Source organism: Vitis riparia, chromosome 18 (assembly GCF_004353265.1).
Source record: "Vitis riparia cultivar Riparia Gloire de Montpellier isolate 1030 chromosome 18, EGFV_Vit.rip_1.0, whole genome shotgun sequence".
Lineage (NCBI taxonomy): Eukaryota > Viridiplantae > Streptophyta > Magnoliopsida > Vitales > Vitaceae > Vitis > Vitis riparia.
Genome location: NC_048448.1, coordinates 25,816,386 through 25,836,026, shown reverse-complemented (window position 1 = coordinate 25,836,026; position 19,641 = coordinate 25,816,386). Strand labels below are relative to the sequence as shown.

The window sequence follows — 19,641 nt, the reverse complement described above, 5'->3', positions numbered from 1 at the left end:
CATATTAAAATGGGTTACTAATGCCATGATTATCTGAAATGAATCATTCTTTGAAATAAGAGAGAAGATATCATGATAATGAATTCCTTCTTATTAAGTGAATCCTTTGAATACAAGTCTTGCTTTATATCTATCAATATTGCCCAATGAGTTTTTTAGTTTTAAAAACCCATTTACAACCAATGATCTTTGCTTCTTTAGGCAATTCAACAAGATCCTAGACTTGATTATGAGCTATTGAATCCCTCTCATCTTGCATGGCATTGTACCATAATGTGGATTTACTTCCACCCATAGCTTGTGAAAACATAATGGGGTTATCTTTAGCACTAATATCAATGTTAGATTCTTGTAGGTACACAATATAATCCGAAGAAATTGCAAGTCTCCTTTCTCTAGTAGATCTTCTCAATGTTATATCAACATTCTTTTGTTGAGGATGTTGAATAATTGGATCTATCGGAATATCCTTATGATGTGGTTCATTAACAACCGATGCCTCCTAGATTGTCAAATCCTGATGACTATCCAGGGAAATAATTACTCTACTTGAAGACTCAAGAGTGGGTTCAATATTGCGGTTTTCCTCAAACACTAAGTCTTGATGTTCATTGCTCCTACTAATCACATCATTCTCCAAAAACCTTGCATTATGAGATTTTATAATTTTTGTAACACAAGAAGAACAATAAAATTTGTATCCCTTAGACTTTTTTCATAGCCAATGAAATATCCACTGATTGTTCTTGAGTTTAATTTCTTCTCTTTTGGATTATAAACTCTAACATCAGCAAGGCAACCCTACACATGTACATGCCTTAGACTGGGTTTCCAACATTTCCATAATTCAAATGGCGTTTTGGGAACTACCTTAATTAGAACCTGGTTTAGTACATATGTTGTTGTCTTTATGACTTCACTCCACAAGGATAATAGGAGGTTAGAGTTACTAATCATACTCCTAACCATGTCCTTTAAGGTTCGGTTTTGTTTTTCGAGCACACCATTTTTGGATGGTGAGCCAAACATTGTGTATTGAGCAATAATGCCATGTTCCTGTAGAAACCTTGCAAATGGACCAAGTAATTGTCCTCTTTTAGTGTATCTACCATAATATTTACCACCTCTATCTGAGTTCATGATCTTAATTTGTTCATCCAATTATTTCTTTACCTCTATTTTATAGATTTTGAAAACATCTAGTGTTTCGCTCTTATCATAAAGCAAAAAAAGATACATATATTGTGAGTAGTCATCGATAAAAGTGACAAAATATCTCTAACCATTTAAGCACATATCATAGGGACTGCTAATGTTAGTGTGTACGATCTTTAAAACATTAAAAGTCCTCCTGACATTTTGCTTTTTAGCCTTGTTGGTATGTTTTCCCTTAATGCAGTCCACACAAATACCAAAATTAGTCAAGATCCTCAAGGATTCCATAATTTACCAATCTTTTAATTCTTTTAATGGAGATATGACCTAATCTCTTATGCCACAATATGGAGGATTTCTCATTTATAACACCACACTTAATGCCAACATTTCCATGCATAATTGTGAGGCTATGATCAAGGTTAGGATTTAAATGAAGTTTGAATCAACCATCATCCAAAATACCATCACCAACAATAACATTGTCTATTATCAAATGAAATGAAGTACCAACAAAATTAAAACTAAAACCATAAGGTAAAAGTCTTGAAATTGAAATAAGGTTTCTAGAAAATGATGGAACATAAAAAATTCTTTCAAGGTCTAAAACAAAGCCAAATCTAAGAACAAGTCTATAGGTCCTAATTGTTTCCACATGTTAACTTATCTGATTTCCTGAATATATAGAGTGTTCACTTTTCGTTGGTTTCCTTTGGTTTAATAAGCCTTACATGGTATTGGCAACATGAATTGTAGTACTAGAATTAATCCACCAAGTGTTATAAGAAGTATGAACCATATTAGATTTGTAACACACTAAAGAGATGAGATTACCTTTCTTTTCAAGCCAAGCCTTAAATTCGGGACAACTTTTCTTGATGTGTCCTTTTGTCTTGCAAAAAAATAAACACTTGTCGCTTTTATTAACTTGATTAAGAGATGCGTTTTGTTTTCTTTTGCCTTTTTTATCTAGTTTCTTTTCTTGATTCACCAAATAAGTACTTTCAATCATTTCTTGATTCTTCATTCCTTTTGCACACACATGGTCAAAAGTTCATTGATAGACCATTTTTTATTATGTGTATTGTATGAAATATTAAAAGGTCCATACTTAGTCGGAAAAGAATAAATGATGAAGTGAACCAAAAATGACTTAGACATCTCAATCTCCAATGACTTAAGTTGAGCAACAATATCTCTCATTTTCATTATGTGCTCATGTACTCCTTTAATGTTATTAAACTTCATGGGACACATTTTTGTCATTAGGGTGCTAGCAAAAGCCTTATCAGAAGTCTTAAACTGTTGCTCTAAGCTTTGAGATATTTTTTCACTTTAGCACAGTTAGGAATCGAACCACGAATTCTTTTCCCAATGCTAGACTTGATAAACATGAAACTTAAGCGATTAGATTGCTCCCAACGTTCATATGATGTTTTCTTAGTTTGGGTGCTTGATTCCATAGGAACCGATGGCTCATCCGTATGAAGTGCTAAATCAAGGTTCATCCAACCTAATGTAAGTAGGATTTTCTCCTTCTAATCAGCATAGTTATCACTATTTAGAGAAGGCACACAAGATGAATCAAAATTTGGAATAGATAAAGATTGAACTGCAAAATAAATAACAAAGCTTACTAACATGCAATGAAGCAAATATTAAAATTTACCCATGTAATTTAATCCAAACAATAAAAATCAATGTGTTATCATAAACTTTCCTATGGGAAAAGAATATGATACACAAATGATTTTTTTTAATTACTTTATAATGGGACTATTTTATTTTTTAGGCCTGTGGGCAACTAGATTTTTTTTTTACCATCCCATCCTAAATAAATACAAAACATAATAATTACCCTGTGGGGTTAAATTATTATATATTATTTATTTATTTATTTACAAATATTGATGTCATTAACTTTATGTGACAAAAATTAAATTTTCATTTGTCATCAACATTATCATAATTAAGAATGTTGTGGCTATTACTTAATTAATCACATGTTACTCTAGTATGACATAAAAAATTACCAAACTTAATGGTAAACAATTATAAGTAGTGATTCTAAATACTACTTATAAAACTTAATCCATACATGCTATTCATATGATCAATATATCTCCAATAGATAAATATGAGATCCAAATAACAGTATAGAGAAAAACAAAACATCTTGTACAAATAAAATAATTGAACCCAAATAAACTTAAGATTATTTCTCTTTCTTATATTGTACCGAAACCCAAAATATAAAATCATCGAAAAGATTAAATGACCAACAAATATTCAAAATGCCTTAAATAAACTAATATAAATTTCAAACTAAATCGAAAGCCAAACTAGAGATATGACTTTGATACCAAAATGTTAGAAAATTCTCAAAATTGCAAATAATGAAAATGGAAATCCAAGATCATATTTCTAGCCATGACAATCAGATTCGCAATTTTTGGGAGCAAATAAAGAATATAAGAAAATTAGGGATTTGTTGGCTAGTTCTTCCAAGATCTTATGCCCATGCATCGATAACAACTCATAGACTAGAGACCCTTATCCCTTTAAAGTTTTAATGTAGAATATTTCATGATTTCTTCTTCCCATCAAATAAGACGAAATAAATATTGATGGGTAGCTACCACTAAGAGATGTGGCCTACGACTGTAGATGGGTGGTTACAAGACCAAGAAGTGTATCCCACATTTTAGGGAAAATAATATCTCAATGGGATTTAAATTTAAATTTAAATTTAAATAGGCAACAAAACTTAAAACATTTATTTTATTTCATTTAAAATAAAAAATGTTTCCATCATTTCTCCCACTTGGCCCATAAATTACTTATCATGTATTAAAAAGAATAAGTAACATGTTAGAACCTACCTTAGGGCTTTGATACCAGTTGTTGGAAACCTTGAATTACTTCGTTCCCATGCCTTGAATCTTGTAAGGTGCATGCATATATCCCTAGACATCTCTAAATCTATCATAGTAGAATAAAATGACAATAAAAATCATTATTAACTATAGATATGGAGATATGAACCCCATACCTAGATCTGGATGTTCCCAAATTAATTCCTTAAGGTGGAGAACATGTCTGAATAGTCTGGAGGTCTCGTACACCCAAGATCTTCCGTCCGATGACTAGAACCACAATCTTGACACTCCAAATTTGGAAAGGTGGAAACCTCATCTCTCTCTCTCTCTCTAAAAATGGAAGACAACTAACTAAAGTCATTAGGAAACCCTAACTCTTTAAGGGGGTATTTATAGGGTTGCCCACTAGGCTTAAGTGACTTAAGCCCATCAAGGCTGGGGTCACTTAATCTAGCCTAAAAAGGATCCTAATTGATTAATTAACCATATAAGGTCATCTAATTAATCAATTAACCCAATCTAAATACCTTGTTCATTATCCTCTATGCAACTTTGCATAATTACCAAAATGCCCTTATACACAAGTATGAACCTAGAGTCAATCCAACCCTCATAAACCATGTCATCATGGTACATGAGCTTAGAGTGTGGACCACTAGGACCCATAAGACTACTGACTCTCTCAGAATCTAATTTTGAAGTTAATTCAATATTCCACTAAAAATAATCAATTGCACTCTAGTATTTATGTAAATAACAATGAGATGAAGTTCGGATCTGTGACTTATTATCCACTGCATGCAGACTCCTCATGAACTGGTGTTCGTAATCTAACAAGGTAATGTTATCACCTATCAAGATTACCTCTCAAATCTTTGAGTTACAAATCTCATTTATTATGTGATCAACTTACATACTCTAGCTCTAAGGAGCATATGCTGAATTCTACTAAAAGAATTACTATGACCAAAGATTTTATGATCACATGTCCTTTAGATCACTCAAGGAAACACACTATTTCAATCCCTTGAAATATCATGGTACCTATATTGAGAATACCTGTTACCACTAGCCTCCATCAATAGTGACCTAATTCATAGGAATATATGACCACTTTAGGATCTCACACATAGGTCAAAGCATCCTGTTGATTTTGGCACAAACTCAATATTTTCTCAAGGTTAAAAGTGCATACAGTATAGTAGCTTGGTGAATCATGATAATTAACAGGCTTACATCATGATTCATTGTAGGTCATGTACAATGTGCATTACATACACTAGTGCACTCACCATGGGAAACCCATCTCAACAACCAAGACAAGTCATCCCTCCAATTAGAAGGTGATGTACCATAGTCTCTACTATATTGCCCAAATCCATGAACCAATTGTTGACAACTTATTTATTTACAAAGAATCCATGACTTGTATCTTCTGTGTAACTCCTAATGCATATAAGTCATGTACAATTTAAGAGACATAGGTTGAATCCTCAAATCAATATCAATGCACCAAAAGGATAGCAAATGGACAGTTAAACCTATCTTTGTTACATCATGTCTTGCTTTTAGGGGTTCAATCCCAACAAAAACATCTAAACAACATTGATCCCCAGTAATGGTGTCATTTTCTTGACTGCAAGTCTTTGTTATAATTAAAATATTGAAGCCTAAATTCATGATAATCCTGATAAAGAAAAACCAGAGATAGGGTTACCATGATTTTGTAGTATTTCGAGTTATCATCCTCTAGGATTAACTTATGATCGGTTCTTTTTTTTATTAGAAAGAGCAATTATTTGCTAAAGATAATAAAAACTAATTTAAATAAATAAGAATAAACTATGGAAAAATATTTCCTAAAATAAACTTATTTAAATTGTAGAATAATTATTAATTATTAATTTAGTTAATCAAGATTGGGGGGTTCCACAATCTAACTTCAAGTATAGACCTTTAGGAGAAACAAATGTATATAATTTAATTAGTCTTAGGGTAATCAAAATGCATGACCTAACGAGATCAACTTAATTTCCATACCTCAAAGTTGATATGTATCCTAACTTTTAATACTTTTTTTTTTTTTTTTTTTTATGTTTTGAATTACCTAATTGATGAATTGGGATGAAATCTAGGTTTAGGTTTAAGAGTTTTAGGCTTTTACCACTTTGTGAAGATTTTCTTTAGGATAGATAACAATGGTAAAACATCAGATAACTACAGATCAAGAATTGCCAAGAATCCCTAGTATTAAGGAATGCGTGATTGTACCATCTCCTAAGCTAAACTAACTTTACAAGGTATCTTAATTCCGATATTAGTGCCTTAACCTTTCATTCAATCCATTATTACTTTGCTTTCACTCATTGTTACCCTTTAAATCTAACTCTTAAGTTTTCATTATTCACACCTTAAGATGGCTTTTTAGCCTTTCATGGGTGTGTTTTCACATATACAATCCATAAAAGAATGAGGAAGAATCATTGTTGATTTCAAAGAAATTAAAAACAATATTATAATCAATAATTAAAAGAGAAAGAAAATCTTTAATGTGTTCATCTCTTTGAAGAAATCACTAAGAATTTTATATATGATATTCCAAAACCTAAAATTGGAGTTTTTATAGCAAAAGTAAAAACTAGTACGTGGCATGATCCTAATGACCACTTATGCCCCAAATAATTACCTAAAAATAATTTTTTTAAAATACTAAAATCTTGATTTCTAGTCGTGTAAGCCCACTTAGTGCTCATGGAGTGCCAAAGATGCAATTCTAGAGGTGGATGAGGCAGGGTCTTGAAGCTAGTATGTGATTTTTAAATTGGATTCATTTCAAAACGGTCATTCAACTATGCCTAGTTGTCTTCAAATGAGCATAACTTTTTTATTTTAATATCGATTCGTACAATGTTTGAATCATTGAATTCCTGACTTCTCAAGCTTTAAAAAAATATATAGCTTTCCTAAAATTGTTCTTAGAAAGTTTTTCAATATTCACCTCGAAGTTAGGGTATGTGTTGTTGCTAAATTTTGAATTCCAATTTCCATGTTGAACTTCAAGCTATGGTCTTCAACCTTCTTTCTTTTGTTTGCTTGCTCTCTAACTCTTTTTATCATCTTCATTTCTCAACTCTCATGCTATGTATTACTCCATTTGCATTTGTTGTGCTTCCCATCACATTTCACAACCCTTTAAGCTCCTTTGACGTAAATCAAGCCTCTTCAACACCATGGATGAAAGCGGTTCTTGCAACTTTCATCCCTTTCATCTCTTAAATCTAGAATTTAGCTCAAGGTATCTGTTAGGCTCATAGCTAGGGTCTTAACAACAATTTGAGTGAGTTGAACTTTTTGATCACATAATTCACTCTCTAATTATGTCATTATACCACGATTTGTGGCTTTAATCAGCTGCCTAAAGGATTAGGCCTTTTTATTTTTTTCACTCTCCAAGTATTTGGCCTCTAGTGTTTAGTGACATTTCTCAAAGACAAGGAAGTATGTCATGTTAGAAGAAGACCCAAAATTCTAAACATGCAAATCGACCCTAACGATCACTCATCTTACCAGTGAAACCTTACAATCAGGACATCCTCAATCTAGAAATTGCCACTTTGACAAAAATTAGTCAGGCCCAAGGAAGGACAAGAAAGCACCAAGATTTAGAGGGATGAGTGCCCTTGCCTCACATATACTCCGTTCAAAATATCTTACTAACAAATCCTTCAAGAAATTAAGGATGTAAAAAATGTGAGTACATACTACTTATTTATTTATTTAATACCCACTTTATAAAACTTAGGGATGCATGGATCAGTTGGCACGTGCCACCACCATAGAGGAAACACTAGAGACCTATTCAACAATCATCATTGTGCCTCCTAGGAGATCTACCATGTTGTAGAGCATTCAGTGTGACTTGATCCACGCCATAATTTCTTCAAGCCACGAGTTGGCCTCAAAGGAAGAACAACCACTAACAAAGGGACTTGACCTAGAGGATTGGACATCAAGGTAACGACTTAATCCCATGTTCAATTGTTAAACAAACAAACCATAAAAATCATTCCATAGTCATCTCAATAGCTTAAACTTCAAAAGGAGACATAAAAATGTCATTAAAGGCGTCGAGTAACCAATATTTCCATTAGCATGTTCTTGTAAATGCTCAAATAAAAGGCAATTATAAGAAGAGAACCTCACCATGAACAAAGTATACACATTGATTTTACTCCATTGATCATTTGTTTGTTTTCCTCCTCATTAACTTGATCTTCGGAAAGGGGTCCACGTGAGGGACCCACCTTGATCTTTGTTGTTTTTTTATGTTGTCTTTCTGTGTTGTACCAGATGATGGATAATACTTGGCTCAACATTCAGAGGAGCAGGTCAAAACAATTACCAATCAATAATAATAATAATAATAAATGAATAATCCTATTTTTATTTAAAATCTAATTTATATAACAAGTGAGTACTTATTTTTTATTTTTGTTTTATTTTTCATATGTTGAATAATTTAGAATTTTCGGAACTGGTAAGAAAATAACACATGAACTGTTCAGGGAAAAAAAAAAAAAGAAGTGGTAATTATTATAACGTTTTCCTTGATGTTAAGGGAGTTTAATTAACGGAAGTCGGTCTGAAAACGCAAGCCACCTGAGTCAAATTGAACGACTCAGTCCAACAAATCTCACGATTCTTTCACCTTAATCAAACTCTGCAACCACCCTTCTCCTTTCCCATGCTCTCCCCTTTTTCTCTTTCTTCTCCATTGGAAAAGAGAGGGAGACAAAGAGGCTCCCAGTCTCACCTCACCTCACCATGCTGTTGAAGTCCGTTAACACCTTGGCTATTGCAACAATGCTGGGTTTTGCATTCCTCATCCTCCTCTTCTTCAGCTTCTTCCAATACCCATCTGCATCCACTTCTATACCATCCCTTAACATGTCCACTTTCCTGAATCATCACTCTTCTGACCCCTTCAGGGACCTCTTGGGGGCATTCAAGAAGTGGGACTCTCAAGTGGGTTGTTCCAGCTTCAGAGAAACCCACAAGGGATTGATAAAAAACGGGTCTTCTTCTTTGCAAGACGTTGATGGTGATCTGGACTGCGGGGTGCTGCAGATGCGTCATGTTGAGATTTTGGTTAAAGGGTGGACTTGGATTCCTGATAATTTGGATAATCTGTATTCATGCCGATGTGGGTTGAGCTGTTTGTGGACCAAGTCTTCGGTTCTTGCTGACAAGCCTGATGCTTTGTTGTTTGAGACCACCACTCCTCCACTTCAGGTGCTTCTCATATTTTTTTAGCTCAATGCTCTGTTTTTCTTGTTCTTTCATTATTATTTTTTCTGGAAGTGTGAGAAATTTGCCCATCTCATTACACATCCATTATTATTCTTGCCCAAATCGTAATTCAACTGTTCATATCTATGTTGTGGTGAGAAGTGGTTTGGATCAAGAACCTAAAATCGATTAGACCAGAGATCCCATCTCAGAGTTGGAATCTTGACATGACACATGGTTCCCATTTACATTTTTGTGTTAATTTTTTCTTACCCCTAAACCTCTTAATTCTGTATTAATGGAATTTTTTTATTGATCTTTCACATTTTGAATTTGTGGTTTCGTATTTATATTTTCCTTTTTCTTTATTGAGAATCCTCCGTGGTTTCTGAGAAGGTAGAAAAAGAGTTTTAACGTTGCCAGAAAACAGCCTTTTTTTTAGGAAATTTTTCCGGAGATGGCGTCTGGAAAGTCTTACCAAACATGTTATTCTTGTGTGTCTATATATATGTGTGTGTATGTATGCATGTATGTATGTATATATGCATATATAGCTGTAAAATGTGTGTTCTTTCTTATTCATTCAAATCCAGCAGAAGATTCATACAATATCTTCAAAGATTTTTCCTTCTATTTTAGAACCCAATTCCTGAGCAGAGGTCAGTAACCAAAATTATTGATTTCATTGTCCTGTATTCAAATTTGTGCTACTTATTAGTCAACATTTAATGCAACTGATTACTTCCAATAAAGATATAGAAACATTGATAGACCTTCCTGTTGGATCTAGCTCAATCTGCTTTGAAATATTCTTTGCTCAGAGCTTATTATGACTAGCATTGATGTCATTAATAGAAGAATTTTGCAGAAAACCAGCTTCTCATGGTTTTGAAGTAATTTTAGCTTATTAATAGCTATTTTGTCTGCAATTCTAGACCATTGGTATAAGAGCGTGCTTTTCTCCTAGTAAGGTGGTGTACCTAAGATGATTGATGACATGGTTCAGTTGTGACATCCTGTATTTTCTTCGCACCTCAATGCTTAAATTCCCAAACTACACTTTTTTCCTAAACTGTTGATATAACTATCACTATTATTTTTTCCTTTTATTTTTTAATGAAAAACAATAATTTTATTGCATTGAAATATTAAGTACAAATAAGGATAAGAAATCCATCCAAGAAGTACACAATCCTTTATATAAAGAAGGATCATAAAGGTAGGTAAATGTATACTAGTTCAAAAGCTCAAATCTAACTATAATTCACATAGGTGTAAGATCTCCTATAAAAAAAGTCATATGCCTAGCTTCATGTTTGGCTAACGCATATGCCGTGTGATTACTTAAGAGAGGAGCCCAAGAGAAGAAACATCCTAACTATAGAGAAATGTTAGGGGTGCAACCACTTATCAAACTTCCATGGTCTTCTTTCTTTCTTAGTCTCCCATGATATGGCAATAGCATAATCACTTTCTACTAGAAAATTGGAGAATCTGAAAGCTTTTACTTCTACCAATCCTTCCAAAACCCCAACCTACATGTTTATATAATTATCACTATGAAGATGCACCTTTTAAGTTTTTACACCATAAGACAAAGTTCATTACATAGTCTCTTTTAGGGATTGGCTATTAATCCATTTAGTGAGATGTTCCCAAAATGGGTACTATTGGGTTGGATGAATTCAATAATAGAAGTCTGTTGGCATTTTAGTCTTTCTTCTCTTTTAGCGCTTATTTGAAAGAGAACCTAGTTTTCTTGATTGTGAATAATTGAATAGGATGGACCAGCCCATGAATTAGAATTAGGCTTGATCAACTGGAATTCGTATTATCCATAAGGGGATCTTCTAATTGAGAAGATTCATTGACCTGAGACGAAGAGGAAGGTCTATTCATTAATTTAGTTATTCAATTAAATCAGTGATTCACTATTGGAGCATTTGAGTTTTTACCTTGACTCAGCATTATAGTGCATAGGGCCACTAGCACCATCATATTTATAGAAGTTTAAAAAATTGACTCAGCTTTTTCAACCCACTTACATTTTAGAGCTTATGTAATAGGTCACTCCTATTAGTCATCAGCTTGCAAACTTTTCTATCAAGTTCATTGTTTTCTATATGAGTATGCTTCTATCCTGTTAACCATTAGCCTGAAAACTTCTGTCTTGGTATTGATAGTTTGCTACCAACCAGCAGCTGCCAGTGCTTGAGGGGGAAAGTTTATTGATATCAAAGATCATATTGAGATTTGATGATAAGTATATATTTATAGAGACATTGATTTTGGGAAATGGTGGGACATTTAGATTTTTCAATGGAACTTTGGGAAAATCACTGTTGGCAGGGATTTGTTCATATCTATTCTCTCCTTTAGATATCAATATCCTTGCAAAGATGCTTGCTTGATCAAGAATGTTTTGTTGCTTTATTTGTGTTTAATAATCCTCAAAAGACCTTCTTTGTGGGTAAGAAGGATGGAGTGTAGATTCTGAGTGGAAAACTCCCAAAATTAATAAAAAAGCTGCCTATGGAGATTCATGGATGGTATTAACAGAATGGGACAGAGGAGCTCTAATCCCACTCAGATTTCAGTGGGAAGGGGCTGGATGGTTTGAAGATTAACTGTTGAAAATTGTAGTCAGGAGAGATGAAAAAGGCTGGCTAAAATGGCTGGAGGGTGAGGGTGGGGGTGGAGTTTATCAAGGTTCATGTTATTGAGACCTGCAAAACAAAGAATAGCTATGGGGGTGGTCAAGAATTTGTATCACGAAGACCTGCAAAATAAAGAGGAAGGTAAACTAAATCTATTTTCATCCTGGAGGAAGAGAACTGCAGTGGCTCAATCAATGTGGGTTTTCTTCTATCTGAAGGATTCTCTGAAGACATAAGAAATACAGAGGCTAGAAGTGGACCATCGAAGTTAGAGAATGGATGTGAAACAGAATATAGTGGCTCAGGGGTGTCCAAGAATAGAGCATGAGTGTGTTAAAAAATGGAACATCAGAATTTAGTAGCTCAGGAATGTCTGAGATTAATGCTTGAGTGTGTTAATGTCCATAACTGTTTGGGGCTATGGGGTCTTTCTTTTTGCCTAGTTTCTTGGGCGATGTTTGTATACTTTGTGTGCACTATTCTCACCGCTTCTAGGCGTTTCTAATACAAGCTCTTACTTACCCATCAAAAAACTGTTTTGGGCTATGGGCTAGAGGCATTACATATTTGAAACATTGGGTCCTTCAGATTGGTCATTGGTTGGTCGCCTATTATTGGAGCCACGGGAGTGAGGGGCTTAGTGTTGTTCCACATTTTGTCACTTAAATAGGGTGTCTTCTTCATAAAATCAACAGGGTTGGCTGACGTGTTGGATTTTATTTTTATTTTTTTTTTAAAATTTGAAAATTTGAAGGGGTAAGATCATCAAAATTGACAAGGTTGAGGATTGAAGTAAGAATCCACCTGTGGATTTTTGACATTTTCAGAGCCTAATGAGCAGTTTTAGCCATATAATTGATGTCTATGAAACATCAACCCACTGTCTAACCTCTCAAATTCCATTCTGAAGTCATTGTTAAGGTGTCACTGAAAATGGGAAGAGACTTACAATGTTGATTTTGAGGTGTGTGATAGTGTGAGCACACATACTGTTATTCTCACAGCCATTACAAAGGATGAAGATGGAGGTAAAATTAGTTAGGTGAATTTGGTGACTCCACAAGTCAAGGAGGAAAGAAAAGGCTTAGGTGGAGAAATTTAGAGCAAGGACATTGAGTAGACACTTTATGTTCTATGCAATAGGCTTAGGTGAAGATGCTAATCAAGAAGCTGATAGGCAAGGGGACTTTTGAAGCTTTCAGAGCCTAACGAGAAATGATTCTAGGCAATTGGCAAGTTTTAGACAGGACAAAAGTAGAGCACAGCTCAGATCACCATCTTCCATCAAATCATGATGTAGGTTAAGAGGCTTTGGCTAATCAAGATGCTGATCGGCAGGCATATAGAGGAGCTTCTTTTCTAGTTGATTTTGTTGGTGCTCTTATGCTCCATATAGCTTTGGTATTCTATCTTCTTACACATGGGAAGGTAAATGCTTTTCACTCAGGGTTTTTCCTTTATGCTTCATATGCTTTATATTATCTTTCCTCTTTTGAAAGGCTTGTCATCATTTTTTTTTTGGACAAACTCTTACTTTTTGAATATAATGCAAGGATAGTTTCTCATAAAAGTAGGAGGGGACCAAATTTCATAATCCAAAAAATGGTTGCCAGGAAAGTCAATTGTGGCTCCAAAGGCAATATAAGGGAACCTGTGTTCAATTGAAATAGATTTGAGGCCCTAGTCCATGGCTCAAGTCCAGGACTGAAGAAACTAATTCAGGCCTTTAAGTCCCATAAACCTGAAAAACCTAAAGCTTAAGGGATGTGTCAAAAATAATGAGGTTGATGTGGCCCAAGAAGAGATGTGTTGGTCCTTGGATTCTAGTAGCCTTTTCTCTTCCAAATCCTTCTTCCATGTTCTTCCTGTATCTGATTCCTTGGTTGTGTTACTCAAACCAAATTTATTTGGAAATCTAAGCCTTCTCAAAATGTTAAATTTTTGGCATGGTTGGTAGGTAATAAGAAGGTCAATACTAAAGAAGTTTTTCTTGTTTGGGACTAAAAAGCCTTATAAAGCCATTAGGTCTGGATGCTGCACTATTTTTATGAGTGGGAAGACAATTAATCATATCTTTCCTTGACTGCCTCTTTGAACCAGAGTTATGATAGAGGTGTTCTTGGTTTGAATCATGTGAATTGCCACATGAGGCATCATAATATGTTGGGTATCTCCTTCCTATGGACTTCGGAGGAGTTCTAGAGGGAGAGTTTTGTGGAGATGAGATACCTTTGCTACATTGTGTTATCTGGCTCAAGAGGAATCCCAAAATATTTGAGAACAAGAAGTGAGAAAGCTTATGTTTCCTCATGACGTTTTGGATGGTGGTCACCAAGGAATTATGTGGTGTCCCTTGTACAATTATTTCTTTGGATTAAAAATTTGTATTCTAACCTTAACTCTTTTGCTTTCTTTGAAAAACTCTTGTACTTTTAGTTCTCCTTTGAGTATTTTCTCATCCTTCTTTGTATATTCCTTCTTTATATATGTGATCCTATTCTGTTTTTTATAAAAGCATGTTTATTGGAACTACAATAAGCAATTTGAGTCTGAATGCTTTAAGCACCATGTGGTATATGAGGAAATCATCATTCCACCAAAACATTCATCTACCATGCCCAAATACAAGTCAAGCAAATTGTTTCTTAACCCAATTGATGCCACTTGGAGTTCGTATTGAGTTAAAGCTTTCATTACCTGAGGGACTGGAATACAGATTATTATTATTATTATTTATGAGAAACAACAATGTGATATATTGAATTAGGAATTAAGAAGTATAATAGAAGGATGAGGAATCCTCCCGCTAACAAAAGTTAAACATAAGGAATTCCAAAAACCATAAACCAAAAGAAATTACACATTATTATAAAGGCATACAGCTATAAGTATATGAACACAAGAAATTACTTGCTTTTTAACAGATCTATGCTGAAGAAATTACCTTTTTGGCCTGAGTGGGAGTAAATCTGATGTGGATGGTATTGGGAACCAAGAAGCCAGGACCAAACACCAAAAGAGGAAAAGGATTAAGAGGATCTTCTAGTTGGAGCATCTGAAAATGTTGCAAACATGGAGAAGATGGCCTCTTTGATTAGGGTTTTGTACTTTGAGATGCTTTTATAGGGATTTTCTAGCTATTAGAGTTGTGGGAAATAGCTTGAAGCACATTAATGACCCAAAAACAATTGTAGAATATGAGAGCATTGTGCTTTTCTTTAGCCTTTTTAGTAATAGGTTACTTGAAATCAACTTCGTTAACAATGTGCTGGTTTGAATTCTCCTGCAGATTTAAGTTTCAAACACGGGTTGAAACTCATCAAATGCATAAATAATTGATATCTCAATTATATTGTTTAGATACTAAGTCATTTTTAAGGATAAAAATACACAGGAATGCAATATAGAAGAAGTGGCAGTGGCATGCATTTCATTTAAGCAATAGTAATAGTATTTCCATTTTCTGATATTGGATATAAACCTTCTATAATATCAAGTCTCTTCCATAAAGTAGTAGAAACTGTTTCCTCAGTGCCCAATATGAATTTTAATTCATAGAGAAAAACGTTAAAGAAACTGAATTACTGATAATTATTTGTGCTTGTCACTAAGCAAAGTGAATGTGTTGATGTATTGATAATTTTGAGAATCACAATGTTATCTACAGATATTATGTCATATTTGAAAATTTCATTACAAGTTGTATATATTAGATATATAGATGGAGATGTGAATATATTTGTGAGATTAAAAGTAGGTATTGGACACATGACAGAGACAACATTTTTGAAGGTATTGGAGACTCGCTTAATTTGGTGGGTGGAAGCCTAGGAGAGGTTATGGCTTAGGTTTTTGAAGATGGAAGCCAATTTTTAGGGGTTCAAATAATTATTGCTTGAATTCCAGAAAATAAGTTGCTGGAATTTGGTTTTGGATGTTGGGTTGATTACTGGAAGGTAGAATTAGGCTTTAGGGTTATACAAGTTTGGTTTTCAGGTTAGAAAATGAAGAAATGGCGGCTAGTTTAAGCTGTACTGCAATTATGATTGGCATAATAATTAAGGAGCAAAAAGAATGACTAAAGGATGTAGAATGAAGAGGAGGAAGAAATTGGGTAATTTGGGCTTAAATAATTAAACCAAAAGACTAAATTAATCAAACTCTAATCTCTTCTTAAGCATTTCAGTTTAGAAAATGAAGAAATGGTGGCTAGTTTGAGCTGTACTGCACTTATGATTGGCATAATAATTAAGGAGGAAAAGAATGACTAAAGGAGGTAGCATGAAGATGAGGAAGAAATTGGGTAATAATCAAACCAAAAGACTAAATTAATCAAACTCCAATCTCTTTTTAAGCTGTATTGCAATTGTGTACAATCTTGAAAAACTTTCTAAGCATGAGGAAACCTTATTAAAACTACAATAACCAATATTGGAATCAAATAGGGATTTAAATCTCTAATAGAGAAAATTTCTGAACACCTATTCTGTTTTGAAATCCATTGCAAGATCTCCTAATTGGAATAACTTAGAAACTTGATTAGTTGGAATTTTTACATTTTACCCAGAATGAGGGAATTTGGGGAAAAGAAAGGAATTGAATTGACAATAGAAATTCCAGTACTTTATAAATGCTTTCATTTCTTTGTACTTAGTTACGAAGATTTAAAAGTCATTAGCCACATTTTTCATCTTTTAGTGTTATTTCTGTATGAAACGACGTCAATTTCTTTAATCTTTCTAGAATAACTCTCTGACCTTGAGTAATCTCATTTCCTATTAAAGCAAGATAAAATATGTCTTTTAGTTCAATGCCTATGTGGTAAATATAAATCAATTGAGTTAGATATAATGGAATGATAAAGCCCTATTCACGTTGGCCCTTGAAAAGAGGCATGGAAGGAATGTTAACGAAAATGTTCTAGATTGTTCTTTATGAATAAGAAGGCCAAGAGAGTGGTTAGTTTGTTGGCCAAACTAGATGGGCTCTGATAAAGAAGCTAGTCCAGAAGGATAAGATAGCATTATGATTTGAAGTATAAAAGAAATTATTATGTCAGTTGCGACATATTTTATGTGTGTTTATTTGTGTATTGATATAGTATTATGCATTTTCATGATGGAAAGAAACCTAAATTTATTTCAAGAAAAAGAAAATAAACTACTGCATTGCTTCAAAGTGACAGAACAGGAAACTTAAGTGCTTCACCATTAAGCCTTAGCATTTAATGTCAGGAATGGTATCATCTTTGAGTAACGTCAAATCCTACACTAGCTCCTATATTTTTTTTTATCCCCCTCACAGAATGTTAAGCTTTGGGCTTTACCCTGTATTTTATCTCGTTGTCATAACATCAGCTTGGGGCTTAGGCGGCTCTTGTATTACAGTCAATGATTTCCATACACCTCAGATTTTTTAGCTTAACCAGTTTTATTTCAATGTCCATTCCAATCATTCATTATCAATCATACCTTGTTATCTGTTTCATTATTTTATATGCTGTTGATTAGTTTTGAGCACTGTCCTGATTGTTATTTATAGAACAATGGATTGAAACATAAATGGAGGTAACCAAAAACAGACATAAATACAAGCTTATTTGTATGTAAAGTTTGCCTTTAACTCAGCATTTGGTAAAAAGTGGGAAGAAGAAAAATTCACCCTTTTACACCAAAAGTGCGTGTGTTAGTGTCTATGTATGCATAACACCATGTGCATGTGTGTGTGTGTATCTGCCTCTCTCTCAGCTTTTGTTTGTCTGCCTGTCTTGATTCTGGTGTGGCACTGAAATGAGTGATAAATTGCCTTGCTACTGGTGGCTAGATTAATTGACACCGGTATTCCTATAAGAACAAAGTGTGCTGAATGCTCTTTTATTATTATTTTTTATTTTCTCCTTTCTTCCTCAATCTTGTTCTAATTATCATGTTGTATGCTTCTTCCTTATTCAAGTTTTGCTAGTAGTTGTTAGGGTATTTTCAGGTCAGCTTTTTCTGATTGTCATGCCTAGAGATGTACAATTAGTGGCATATTTAACAAATGCACAAATCTCATATAACTTACATCATGTGAGAACCAAAGAGATTAGCATGAGCTTCACCACTGCTGTAGATTTGGCCATTTTGCCACTAAATGATATAACTAATCATGAAGCCTTATTTCTCTCTTTATTTATTGTTGTGGCATTGATGATCTGTATACACATCCCAATTGCTTTTTGTATATTTATGTGAGTTTCTGCTTCCTCAACATCAAATTATTGATTTTCCTAATCATATTATACTTCACATCTCTTATCCTGAACTACTGTTTTCCTTGACCTACTTTGTAATGAATGGAGCTTCTTGTATTTGTCAGAGACGCAATGGAGATCCACTTCGAGTATACATGGATCTTGAGGCGGGTAGGAAGAGGTCAGGAGTCGAGGATATATTTATTAGCTATCATGCCAAAGATGATGTACAGTCCACCTATGCTGGTGCACTCTTTCATAATAATCGAAATTATCATGTCTCTTCTTATAAAAACAATGTAAGGGTTCTGAATTTCCCCCCCCCCCCCCCCCCCCCCTTTTTTTTGTTTGCTTTATGTATTATACTAATTTTCTTACAGCTCCTTTTCCATTATAGCATATTCTTTTTAATAAAACTGACAAAGTAATATTGTTTGTTTGGCTCTTCGTTTGAAGGATACCCTTGTATACTGGTCTTCATCACGGTGTCTTTCTCAAAGGAACCAGCTTGCCAAGAATCTACTCCGCTTGCTGCCTCACCACTCATTTGGCAAGTGCTTGAATAATGTTGGTGGCCTAGACATGGCACTTTCCCTCTACCCTGAGTGTGCCAATAATGCCAATGAAGCCCCCAAATGGTGGGACCATCTACATTGTGCCATGTCTCACTACAAGTTTGTCCTCGCAATTGAGAACACCATGACCGAGAGTTATGTGACTGAGAAGCTATTTTATGCTCTAGACTCTGGTGCTGTTCCCATCTACTTTGGAGCCCCAAATGTTTTAGATTTTGTCCCACCACATTCTATAATAGATGGGACTAAGTTCGGGTCCATCGCGGAATTGGCTGCTTATGTGAAGGCCCTTGCTAATGACCCTGTTGCCTATGCGGAGTACCATGCATGGAGGAGATGTGGGGTGCTGGGTAACTATGGAAAGACCCGTGCGGCAAGCCTGGACACATTACCTTGCCGGTTGTGCGAATTTGTGAGCAGAAAAGGTGGGAGAAATGCAAGAGCCTTGTGACGTTTTGGTGTTGTGTACCTGATTAACAGGTTTTGGTCCTTGAGTTCCTGGGGTTGTTGAAGTTTAAGTACACTCAAGGATGACATATTGTGTAAAGGAATAGGAACAGATTATAGAGTTGAGAGAGATGCTAATTCTGAAAGCAACCCAACTGGAATTTATTCAAATTACCATTGTTTCCATTTGTTTCTCTAGTATGATTCCAGCATCCATGCATGATCACTGCATCATTCTCTTATGTTGTTAGGTAAAGAAATGAGAGAGGATAGTGGTTACCCATGTTGGCAGTTCCTATATATATAGGTATAGAGCCGGAAATTACAAAGTGGGAGGAGGGCTGGCATGACAAATCTAGGTTATTAGAAGAGCTTTCACAGGTGGTCTTTTCTCCTCCAGTGGATGC

At 34.5% G+C, this 19,641-nt stretch overlaps 1 protein-coding gene across 1 annotated transcript; it reads left to right on the top strand.

Annotated features, from left to right (window-relative positions):
* Positions 1-8,709: 8,709 nt before the first annotated feature.
* LOC117907734 (alpha-(1,4)-fucosyltransferase) lies at positions 8,710-19,432 on the top strand. Its single transcript, XM_034821377.1, has 3 exons — positions 8,710-9,326; positions 18,338-18,511; positions 18,669-19,432. Exons 1-3 carry the CDS (start codon positions 8,859-8,861, stop codon positions 19,236-19,238), a joined length of 1,212 nt encoding a protein of 403 aa, XP_034677268.1. The 5' UTR covers positions 8,710-8,858; the 3' UTR covers positions 19,239-19,432.
* Positions 19,433-19,641: the final 209 nt, after the last annotated feature.